This window comes from Grammomys surdaster, unplaced genomic scaffold, assembly GCF_004785775.1.
Source record: "Grammomys surdaster isolate TR1022 unplaced genomic scaffold, NIH_TR_1.0 223, whole genome shotgun sequence".
NCBI lineage: Eukaryota > Metazoa > Chordata > Mammalia > Rodentia > Muridae > Grammomys > Grammomys surdaster.
In genome coordinates this window covers 2769533-2782257 of record NW_021604668.1, presented here as the reverse complement: position 1 = coordinate 2782257, position 12725 = coordinate 2769533, and the positions used below count along the sequence as shown (strand labels likewise).

General features: G+C 44.9%; 1 protein-coding gene across 1 annotated transcript in view; it reads left to right on the top strand.

Annotated features, from left to right (window-relative positions):
- Positions 1-12725, top strand: part of Ptprn2 (protein tyrosine phosphatase receptor type N2) — a 732192-nt gene that overhangs the window by 486727 nt on the left and 232740 nt on the right. The window contains exon 12 of the mRNA XM_028773201.1: positions 148-212. Coding sequence (XP_028629034.1) covers positions 148-212 — 65 coding nt within the window. The remainder of the gene's footprint in view (positions 1-147; positions 213-12725) is intronic.

The following is a 12725-nucleotide window of genomic DNA, read 5'->3' as shown; positions in this document are numbered from 1 at the left end:
TTCATTTCCCACCTGTTGCTCAACATAGCATCTCCATGAAGTCAGGTTGCCCAAGCAATTGTTTGGGGGAGTTTATCAGCAGAGAACATTCTCAGATACCCCACCCTTCTCTGTGCTGACCTTCTTTTGATTTTTTTCTTCTCACAGTTGACAACAAAGACCAACTGGAGAAGGCTACTGGACTGACAATCCTTCAAAGCGGAATCAGGCCGGTGAGTAGGTTGAGGAGTATCGTCATAAGAGATGCCCTCACGCCGAGAGTCTCAGTGCTGGCCGGCTGGTGAAATGCAGGATTATAGGTTTGGTTCATTGTGTGGTTAAACCAAATAGCATCTTGCTGGCTCAGCTGGTGGGAGATCGGTCCTCCCAATGTTTATAGATTCTGACTAGTGGTGTAGGCAAATGTGACTGTTTGTGTGATGCCTTTGAAATCATAGTTGTGTATCTTCCCCAAGAAAAATCTATCACAAACCAAACAGGAAACTCCAGGAAAGATGATGTTGTAAAATACTTAAATTACTGAAAACGAGTAAGATCCTGGAAATTATTCTTTCCTTGGGAATTCAGTGCCTTTGTTATTTAAACACGTGTGTTTAAACAAAGGCGCAGAGCTATGAATCTGTCCTTGAAGTGACTCGATGCTGTCAGACTCTTTGGTGTCCAGCCATTGCCTCGATGCTACCAGACACTATGTCTTCTCCATGCTGGCTGGTGGCTGCTCTCTTGACTGAGTGACAGTGTAATGAAGTGCACGTGTAACAGTGGCTGAGGTTCCTCCTGGGAGCTGCATGTAGCCACTCATAAATCAGCGTGGACCAAAGCCAATCTGTGCTCTTGTGTTGGAAATTCAGATTTCATAGCACTTGCCATTAAAGTTAATTAAGTATTAAGGAGTGCTTATTTGTAAGTGTTCCCTGCTATACATTGGTTTATCCTTGCTGAGTCTTAGCCACTTAGAGACTCGAAGCTTCTTTGGGGAAGCTCTGATTCTGCAACCAGGACTATGGCTCCTGGAACCAGGAACTGCTTAATTGGTGGCTGTTCTCAGAGACCTGGGCTTCCGGGTAGCTCTTAAGAGGGCTTGAGTGCCTGGGGCATCTTAGTTATTGACAGCAGAGTGTGAGAGTCTATAACTGATAGAAACTTCTCAAAGGACATTCTAAGAGCCTGACAAATGTCACTCTTCTCTGTGTGTTCTTGAGGACATGCTGGATTAGCAGAGCAGGTGACAGCTGAAGACACTCTGATTATTTGCTGTTTCTTTAAGAGCCAGTGAAGTGGAAGGAAGAAAGAAGCCAAATGTCTTGGACAGGGAGAACAGTGCGGTGTAGAGACTGGACAGTGGGCACTTAGATGTTACTGCCTGTCTCTAGCTGGGGAAGAGTTCATGTGCTGGGCTGTTTTCAGTTCGGTTTCTTCTTTGGGGAGAAATGGTGGCACCCAGCCATTGATAGCAACCCACATTCAGGCAGCACTCATTGGTGTGGCCCAGTTTCAGAAAACTTAGAAACTGTGTATTGAGTGTATAAGCCACACAGGAATGGTCATCAGGTAGGTGATAAGGCCCTGTTTCACACGGGAGACCACAGTGTGATTCACGCGCTTGATCACTGAATACCCTATCCCTGATTGCAGTATGCCCTCCAGCTGCTCCAGGGCAGTAAGGATGTACAGTGAGCCAACCCCATTGATCACGATAGGCCTTGGTTCTCAAGCACCTTCCAAGCTTTTCTTGGCTTCTTTCATAAGACCCACACTCTCATACCCCACCCTGAGCCTGAAGAGCTGCTCTACAGTGGCCTGCTCAGAATGCAGCTGCTCATACAAGAGCGGAGGGGTTGAACAGCTGTGTTCTCATTCTCCTAATGACACACCCTACTCTACCCCACAGGCTCTAGCCTCCAACACTTTCCTTCTACCAAGGAATCCAGGCTTTCTCTCCGGTTGCCTGTGCATTTACCACCCTAAGTATTCGCTTCCATTCTGCAGTGATGGCTTCTGAGTAGTCTTTCTTCTTACCTTGTGGTTCCATGTTCTATGCTACCACACAGGTAATTAGTGCCTACCTCAGCCTACATCAGGGTAGACAGTCTACCTCATGGCTCCATATCCTCTACTGTAGCATCAGTCTACCGTGTGCAGGTTTTCTGAGATAGCAGATATAAAATGCCAGGACAGAGTTAGCAGGAGGAATCTCCTCATTGACTTCAGCCTCACCTTTCTGCCATGCTAGTTACTTTTACTCCTGAGATTTAAGCCAGCAGCCCTCAGAGGCACACAGCCCGCTGCCATGCTGCTTCCTGGAGATAGCCTCTTATTCCAAATATCTATTTTATAATCCCTTGCTTCAATCAGCAGCCACTTTGACAGCCGGTGCCTCTTGAACCTTTAGCGTTGGCTGGTATCACTGCCATGGCCTCGAGCCCAGCTCTCCACATGTTTCCTTGGAATATCTCTTGCCAGTTCTAGGCTGGAAGCAGCTCCGACAGGCGGAGAACATTTACAGTAGCAAAATGGGAGGAAAGGGTTCAAGCTGAGAAAATTTTTAGAAACCTAATCGTATCTTTTTTCCTAATTTTAACTCTCTCATCCAGCTAGCCTGGTTTTGATGATTTTTTTTTTTTTAAAGCGTATTTCTAATTCTTCTAATTCCTGACTCTGGAACGTAAAGCAGAGTGTGATTGCTAGAAATCTAGCGGCATTTACAGATCTGCTCCAGGCACTTGTAATTCACACGTGTGATGACAGATAGCAGAATTAAAACCTTTTAAGCCAAATAGAAATATCTCAAAACAAAATTTAAAGGAGATGAGGAGATTGTGGTGCACACACGCACACATCCCGAATAGATGGGTGGTATTTTGATGTATTTCAAAATCTAATTTCTGACACCTTGAAAACTTTTCACATTTTAGTCACATTAATGAAACAGTGTTTCCTCCAGAGGACAATTATAATTGCCCTATAGAAAAGCTCAGAATGTGCTGAGAAGCCAGCCTAGATAATTTCCACCAAGCATGGGTTCCCCTTATTATGGAGTGGGGCTGCTTCTAGTTCTGATGCTAGCCATAAACAGCTTTGAAGCTTATCTGCCCAACCTTTAAGGCAGACAGAACAGACGACCTGGCCCAGCATCACCATGGTGGCTTTAAAGACCACAGCAGGGAGGAAGGAGTCCAGAGCAGTGCTTGTAGAGGGGCAAGAGCTACTCTGGTGGAACCGAACTCCCCCTGCTGGAGAGAGGCCTCCCACCCAGTAGAATGGCCGAGGCCAGATGTGGGTTCTCAGGAACCTCTCCAAAGAGTTTCCAGACTTTTTCCAAGGATCAACGGGGTTTGCCTGTGCAAGCTCACAGCATACAAAGCCCTGTAACCAGCCTTGTGCTTTTGCTACTTCTGCTACTTATAGCTTTGGGGAAGAATTTAATTCAAAGAAAGGGACTGTATGCTTACAAATATGTCCATTAGAAGCCAATGAGCTGGTTCTTCTGCCCCACAAACTACCATGGCTCTCCTGAAGCGCACCCTAGTTGAGACGCTGTATGGGGATCCATGGTTGCAAGTGAAAAGCAAGAGATGTGAGGAAGGAATATGGGGGAAACAGCCTCATTTTCTCCCCCAAATCCCACCATAGCATACACTGTTGAAACAGGTGTTGTAACTAAACCTCTCTCATCAAAATCCCAGCCCAGGGCTATCGAGAAGGCTCAGTGGATAAAGCCAGTTGCTGCCAAACATGCTGATCTGAATTTAGTCCCTGGGTCCTACGTGGTGGGATAGACAGCTGTCTCCCACAGGTTGTCCTCAAACCTCCATATATGTATCATGGCATGTGCCCATGCATGTACACGCACACATACAATAAATGAGTAAGCAAACAAACATGTCCAGCCCAATGGCTCTACATGGCTAGGAAGAGCTTGGCTCCCGAAAGAATATTTGGGCCAAAGCAAATGGCAGAGCCATCGTGCATCAGGACCCTCTGTGCCAAAAACATAAAGCCTGATCCTTTGATTTAGAGTTTGGACTTGCAGCATTTATATAAGGAGTCCGCTTACCAAACAGAGAAATGAAAGGAATAAAAAGCTTTATGAAAGAAGAAAGAGTTGGAAGGAAGGAGGGGGAGACTTAAAATATAAAACTGTAGGAAGGTAAATAATTATAGTGTGAGAAATCAGGAGAATTCTGTGATTTCCTTGAAATCAGTAAGAGATCTCTGCCTGTGCACACATGTACATATACATTGCTCCCTCTAAGGAACACACTGGTCCCTTTAAGAAAGGCATACACACATGTGCACACACTGATCCCTTTAAGAAAGGCATACACACATGTGCACACACTGGTACCTTTAAGGCAGCCGTACATACATATGCAGACACATTGGTGCCTTTAAGGCAGCTGTACACACATGTGCAGACACATGCAGACACATAGGTGCCTTCAAGGCAGTCGCACACACGTGTGCAGACACATTGGTCCCTTTAAGGCTGCCATGTATACACGTGCAGACACTTTGCTGCACACAGATCAGACCTCCTGGGGTGAGGTTGGGGGTTGTAAGTTTGTTCTTTAGTATCTGTTGGTTTATTCCTTTGAAATCACTGTAGATTCAAGATGCTGCAAACTGGATCAGAGAATCCCTACATAACCCTCACTGAGCAGGCTCCCCCTTGGATCCGTGTATGTAATTGTAGGGCATCAGTAAAAACAGGAGATTTACACTGTGTGTCCTGTATGAGCATCTCTGAGTCATTAGTATCACACTGTACCATCTAAATAAAGATAGCATACAACTGTAGTAAGTGACCACACATCCACACCAATGTAAACCGGCAGCCCTGGAGATGGTAAAGTTAGTTGGCTCACCACTGACTCTGTGACTACTATGACACTGGTATCCTTAAACATCACATATCTGTGTCCATAACACAGGGTGTGTTGTTCCTGGGCAGAGCACAGTAAGCAATGCAAACCATCCCTGGCCTTCAGTGAAGGCTACACCTAGATAGATGTCAAGGAGGATAAGTATTTGGAGTCATTGGAAGAGGCAGGACAGGCCTGTGGTGAAGTGGGTGCTCCTACATCCTGATGTGGGAGGAACTCTGGGAAAACCCTTCACACAGCTGGTTGCATGGAGGAGATCAGCGTTGTCAGTGAACCTGTAAATAGAGGGAGGGGATTCTGCAAGCCTGGGGTCTTGGATATGTGTGAGGACAGCGCGATCTGGCTTTGCTGGGTTCCAGGCTCGGATCCAGTGTCCATGACCTTCAACTAGTCCTCTTGGCTGCTTGTGTGCTGTGACGATCAGAGTAACCCTGGGAAGTGGGTGCTGTGGTTCCCATCTGGAGTGTGGTATGGCTGAGTGACAGGGATTTGGCAATGTCCTGTGCGGCTGTCAGCGATGCCACTGTGGTCACAGGTCCACAGCGCCCTTCTTGCTCCTTTGGTTCATTTTGACTCTATAAGCCAAACTCTCAGGTGTCATTTCTGGGCAATAGAATTGCTGCTTTTCCTTGGGTGGCCATCTTCACTGTAGCTCTAACAAGCTCTCTTCTCTACCATGAGCAGCTCAACCTGCCTGTAGGTATTCAGAAGAACCAAGGGAGTAGCATGTGTCCAAGAGAGGATGAGGTATGAGGGGCGTGGGTTCCAGATGTTGTTGTAGCCGTGTCTGATCACATATGCCAGGAATCCCCACAGAGAAGAGAGAATGTGTGCTTACATCACAGACACACACACACACACACACACACACACACACACACACACACACACAGCCATTAGCCCACTGGTAGTCTGAGAACAAGCTTGCTATGATCATAGTGTAGTGTGCTATGCCCTAGGAGTCACAGGCCCTCTGAGAACGTGGAGAAACCGCATGTTCCACAGGCATTTCCCAGGCCACCAGAAGTCCCTTCTACTCCCCACTGAGGGTCCCCAAGGTGGACAGGGAAGGAGCCAGAGCTGCCCTTGGGGTAGGGAATAGGGTGCTCTTGTTTTGTTCCTGCAGGACCCTCATTGGCATTCCATGCACATTCACCTCATTTTATTCTAATCTGCATTTCTTGACAAAGGAAACGGATTTTTTTTCTCTTAAATGCAAAAGTGCACAGGCCTGAGAAAAGACTGTTGACTTGTCAGGACTCCTAATTTGTGTTTGAAAAGGAAAATCTGCATGAAATTGCATTAAATATCTGGGGCCCCATCTCGCTTTTCCAATGTTCAACCCCTCCACAGCCCTCATGAGTAGTGAGCAGAGCAGACAAAAGTTGAGATTCCCAGCAGCCCATCCATACCTGGGCTCGGGGAACAGATATTCAGCTCTGACTTCACAGACCAGAGGCTTGCATCTCTTCACCTCCAGCCTCCGCTGCTCTACATGTTAAAGAAAACCACACCAGCATGTGTCCCATGTAAATAACTGCACTTGCTGCATGATCAAATATAAGCTTACCGTGAATACCTTTCTCTCCTGAACCACCACCGCAGAGAGCACCAAGCTCACATGGGTCTTTCATGCTTCCCTGTGACTCAGAGGCAGAGAGCAACTATAGGATGTGGCAGTTGCCATAGTAACAAATTCAATATTTTACTCGATATCAAGGTAAATAGTCACGTAAAATGAAGTAAGTTGCATCTGATGGTGGCTACCCCTGCTCCTCACTCTTTCCTAACATTTTCATATGTTTTATTAAAAAAATTACATAATGTATATTTAAGCTGCAGTGACATGACTTACTGTCTACTGGGCCCAGGGGTGACATCTTTTGCCTTTCTCCCCTTGAGAAGCAGAGGGGCCACCCTGGCTGATGTCTTCATGTGCAGGATGGTTCCTGGCTCCTGTGAGTTCATAGAGCCTGTGAGCTTGAGAGCAGAAGGTGACTTTCACTTAGCAAACTGAGTTCTGGAGAGATGGCAAGCACTCAGTCTGCTCTGGAAGTCTCCTGTGATGCTTCTACCTGGGAAGCCAAAGGAATGCATGCTGACCCAAATCACCTACTCATATCACCTACCTACTGCATGTTGGTAAAGAGACTATATTATCCTATAAGGTATGGGGGTATGCCCACTTGAGGGTCCACATGTAAACTGGTAAGTGCTCTCCAACAGACAGGTAGATGTGTGCCTACCTAAATATTCCACCACGACTGCTATACTTATGCTCCTTGTCAGCAGGTGTCATTGAAAGCCACTGCACACAGAAGTCATCTAGGACCTTGGTCTAGCATGTCATTGCTACCTCATCCCCTAGCACAGACAGACACTTCATTAACCATACATACACATGAATCCAGGTATGGCCTGCCAAGAGGAACACAGTCTAGATGGCATCGAAAAAGCCCTGACTTGCCTCACTGTGATTAGAAAATAAAGACAAGAAAGCTTCACACTATAGCAGGACCTGTCCCTCTATACTGCTTTTACTAGGACACCCAGGGACCCAGTGTGTCCACTCATGTCAGCCTCCTGGACTTTCATTCCAACAGACTCTACCCTCTTATTTATAGAAGTTGGGAACTTATTAGTAAACCTTGATATTCCATGTGTTCTTGCAAATTGCTCTCCTGTCTCGTTCTTCTCTATCATGGCTCTGCTTGCCTGTTTCCAGGGTCTCCTACAACTGAAGGTCAGTCTGACCCAGGAACTGCTGCCTGGCTTCTCCCAGCAACATAGCACTGTTTTCTTGAGTATCAGGTTCCCAGGGATGCTAAACCAAATACCACAACCTAGGTGGAGTCACTCAGCAGAAAGCTGCTCCCACAGTCTTAGAAGCTAGAATTTAAGTGTAGGGGGGCCCATCTTCCTCTGAAGTCTCCAGGGAGAAGCCACTTTGTGTAATTTGCATTCTCACGATCCCCTTGTAGTAGTTAACCTTGATATCCACACTGAATAGACTGAAGGCTCCTAGGAGATTTGTAAGGTGCCTCTCAGTGTGGTGATGAGGGTGTTTTCAGAGGGGCTTAGATCATGAGGGCTGTGACCTAATCAATGGATGATTGATCAATGGATAAAGTCAAATCTGAATAGAGTATTGAGAAGAGCTGGAACTGTGAAAGGTGGGGCCTGGTAGGAGGAAATAAGAATAACTGGCTCTTTCCTCTACTTCATTAAGTGAAGAGCAGCCTTTGATGTCCAGTCTTACTCCAGGACTAGCAGGAAGCCTATGACCATTACCTGACCTTCTAGAAACTGTAAGCCGAATGAAGCTCCTCCCTCTTTAGGTGGTTTACATTGAGCATTGTGTAAAAGCTATGAGAAAAGTAATTAATACAGCACTCCTTAGCTTGTGGGTGTGTATCTCCAAGCTCTGCCTCCCTATATTGCTGTGTGGGTATCTGAGTATCTGTGACCTTTCTCATGAAGAAGATTCTATGTAGGATTTATGGTATAGCCTACCCTGTATGACTTTATTGTAATGTGACTACATCTGCCAAGGTCTTGGTTTCACATAAGTTTAGGTGTTAGGATTGAAGACTGATTGAGATGCTCCAGTCCTATTAATCAACCCGTAGTACTCAGGAGTCAGAGATGCCCCAGTCCTGTCTAGAAATGACAGTATCAGTGTCTGGTTAGCTTACAGTTGAACCTTTCTCTCATGTGAATATGATATGCTCAAGTTTCTTAAGTGGCTCTGAACACAGGTTGGGTCTCATCTCTCCAATTTGTCATTCTTTAACAAAATACACCTGTTACGGACCTAACCATCTGTCCCAGTGACTCTAAACATTGTAAAGGTTCACCATCAGGGTACCTATGAAAAAATACGATAAAATATAAAGAAAGTTATAAGAATAGGAAGGGGAGAGAAGAGGGAGGGAGAGAAATAAGGAAGCAGAGGGGAAACAACAGAAATTTTCTTTGAAGATACCAAAATAAATCCCAAATCTTTATAAGCTGATAAAATTTTTAAATATTAATTAATTGAAATTATGTGCTTCTCAGATTTACTTGAAACTATCAGAAGTCTGTGAGTGAATTATTTTAGTATTTTTCTCGTCCGTCTTACCAACAACAGGTATAACTGATGACAGTTTCAGCCCTGTACATAGAAGGTGGCCTAAGCAACAGAGACTCACCCTTGCCTAACTCTAGAGGCTGATATCTAAAATCGAGGCACAGAGGTTCCTACAAGTTCCCTGAGGACTCTCTCTTTGCTTAGAGATAACGTCATCCCCATGTCCTCTAATGGTAATTCCTTTATAAGAGTCCTAATATCTTCTTATAAGTACACCAGTCCCATTAATAAGAGCCTGCCCCATTTTACCCTAACTCCCTCAAGAAGACCGTCTCTCCAAAATACAGCTACACTCTGTAATGCCTTCAGGTCAGAATCACAATCAGGTTTTGGAGGAACATAATTCAGTCATCATACTGACCACAGTCACATGTAACCTAGTAATGTCTTTAATCCAGTACTTCCAAAAAATAGTGCTTGGGAAAGTTAACTTCTGAGACATATGCCTCTGTCTTTTCCTCTACTATATAAAAAGAACAAATTAAAACACAAGAAATATTACCAAGGAAATCAGGGAGGATAGGTGAGTGAATGGATGGATGGATAGATTGTGTGCTAGTTAGGGTTTTATTGCTGTGAAGAGACACCATGATAAAGGCAACTCTTAAATAAAGGAAAACATTTCATTTCATTAGGGTTGACATACAGTTTAGGAAGCATGTCAGTACTCAGATGCACATGGCACTGTAGAAGTAGCCAAGTACTGTGCATCTTGATCCACAGTCAGCAGAAAGAGATATGTACCACACTGGGCATAACTTGAGGGTATATAAGACCTCAAGGTCCACCTCCACAGTGACACACTTCCACTAACAAGGCCACACCTCCTAATATTGCCACCCCCTATGGACCAAGCATTCAAACACACAGGTCTATAGGGGCCATAGATATTCCAACTACCACAGATGGGTAGGTAGGTAGAGAGATGGATGAGTAGTTAAATAGATGAGTAGTTAAGTAGACTGGTGGATTAGTTAGTAGATGAATAGATGATTTGGGGTGAGTAGGATGAGTATATATGTGGGTGGGGATAGGTACATGTAGATGGACGAATAGGTGTGTGAATATTTCAGCAGGTAGATGGGGAGATAAGGGGTGGTGGACAGATGGGTAGGTGAGTAGACACATTGATACATGAACGTGTAGACCGACAGGTGAATGGCTGGTTGATGGGTGAATAGATGAGTGGGTAGGTGAACACAGGGGTAGATACGGTTGATGAATGGGTCAGTGGATGGATGGATAAATAAGTAAATAGATAAGCGGTTGGGTGGGTAGGTGAGTGAATGGATGGATAGGTAGATAGGTAAGGGATTAGATGAGTTAGTAGATAAATGGATAGCTAGACCAATGGATGGATTAGATCTTGGATAGGTAGAAGGATGATAGAATGGATGGATAAATATGTGGGTGGGTTGGTGATGAATCAATGAAATTTAGTGTGTGTTTTTAAATTATGATGATATTTTTTTAATCACAAGTCCCATCAAATTCACATTTCCACCATGACCATCCATAACAGCAAGAGAAAAGCTATATCACAAAGCCAGCAGGTGAGGTGTGCTGCTAGTGTCATTGTATTGTTGTAAAGAGCACCTTCCAGGAGCAGGGATGGGTAGCAATATGTGAACAGGTCCCTTCTTGGGCAATGTGTAATGGAGACATGTGATGATATTCCTGCCTCCCACTGATGGGATGGCCGTGATGTAGACCAGGACACCCCCTGGAGCAGTCATCTTGCCCTGGTGGAGACATAAAGGCACTAAAAATCGTGTTGCGATTTTACTTTTTGGAACAACGGTTGTCTGTTCCTTGTGGTCTATTGGAGGCCTTTTCATTTGGGTGTTGCAGGTAGAGTAATGAATTTATTTGAGAAATGTCAGCAGTGCTTTATGAGGACGCCTTCGGCAGCAACATAAGAGGAGCTGATTATTAAGCTGCTAATTTCCAGATCTTCCCTAAGTGAATGCAAACAAATTCTGGTCCTCAAAGCCCTGCTAATATACAATGTTCAATTTTTAATTTCCAGTCCATCTTAGATTATGGGAATGAAAAACAATATTTAATCCCTCGTTAACACATGAATGAGCGGAAGCTGTCACTTTCAACCAGACAATACCAGGGGTTATCTCAAGAACTGTCAGTTTATGTGAAAACATTATGTTGCCCAAATTTTCATAAAAATTAGTAATGGATAATATTCAAGATCAGAGCAATAGAAAGAGAAAAATCTGCATTCACGGTGATAAATATTCATATTTGTCTGCTTGAGAGATGAAAATCTAATCAAGGGGCTATTGATGCACTGTTATTTTTTTTTCAACCAAGACGTTTCATCTAAATTGGGTTTGATATGGAAATGAGTTTTAGTCAAAGTCCTCCAGCCTTAGCCCATGGGCTGCCCAGGCGATATTCTGTATGGATCCAGCCCTGGTGCACACACTGAACCACAATTAGGTTGACAATACCCTCTCTGCATGTGAGCCCCCAGAGGTTCTTCTGATGGAGTGTTTTGTAGCCTCCTCCCCACTGTAAAGGAAAAGAAAACCAACAGCGTAATTTCATGCCAGCTAACTAACTCCTAGCTATTACAGGGTTAAAATTGTCCATGTTTTTTGCTTTTGTTGACAATTACCATAAATCAGAAGACACTCTGCATGAAGCTTTATGAAATATGTATGATTTTGAAGAGGAAAGATGCTGGCTGCTGATGTAGCCCCGTGTGCATGTATGCATGTGTGCACGTGTGCACGTGTGCATGCATGCCTGTGTATAGGACACATGTGTGCATGTGTGCTTGTGTGCATGTGTGCATGAGTACCTGTGTATAGGACACATGTGTGCATGTGTGCATGAGTGCCCATGTATAGGACACATGTGCATGAATGTGCATGAGTACCCATGTGTAGGACACATGTGTGAGCTGATGATATTTGCTTGAGGCTATGCTTTTCTCTAACCTGTTGACAGGCATTTGAAAAGAAGCATGTAAACAAATACCCATCTGTGGAGCATGGCTGCACAAAAACCACACTGATCCTTGTGGGCCCAGCAGGAGTCATAGCCCTTCTGCCATGAACAGACATATCACTACAAAATTCCCCTGTGTTCAGGTCTCCCTGTACCACAAGCCCCCGAGAACAACCATTGAGGGCCAGGTCCTGACCTCCCTTAACTTACTGACAAATTCATAGGAGGATTGGCTTGCTTGAGCCTTGGCTAAGGCCCCAGTGTAAGACGCTAGGGCATCAAACACAGAACCACGGGAGGCAGCCTCATCCGTCACATTTGTCCTCTAGTGACATTGACCAGGTTTCAATAGGTCACTGTAACTCTGATAGAGGGCAGGCTGTGGATGTAAGTACATATTGCAGAAGTCTTTTCCTAACTTACTATCCTATAGTTAGCTCCGCTGGTTTTCCCACCCTGGTCCAAGTAGAGTTAACCATGGACTGTTTTGGAGACGTTTTTGAGGATGTGGTTTCTCGAGTCAGATCTAGGCTCTCCTCTCACAGCTCTTTGGAGCTGAGGAAGGTCGACTGGAGAACAGGAAAGGTCTCCCATCAACCTCATAACATGTGCTTCTATCATCTGAAGCCAAGGTCTCCTTCCAGCCCACCTGGAACTACCCTCCACTGAGCTGCTGACTCTGATGTTGGGTCCAGAAGCATTTGTCCCTCTGTGGATAAAGGGCAGACATACTGAGA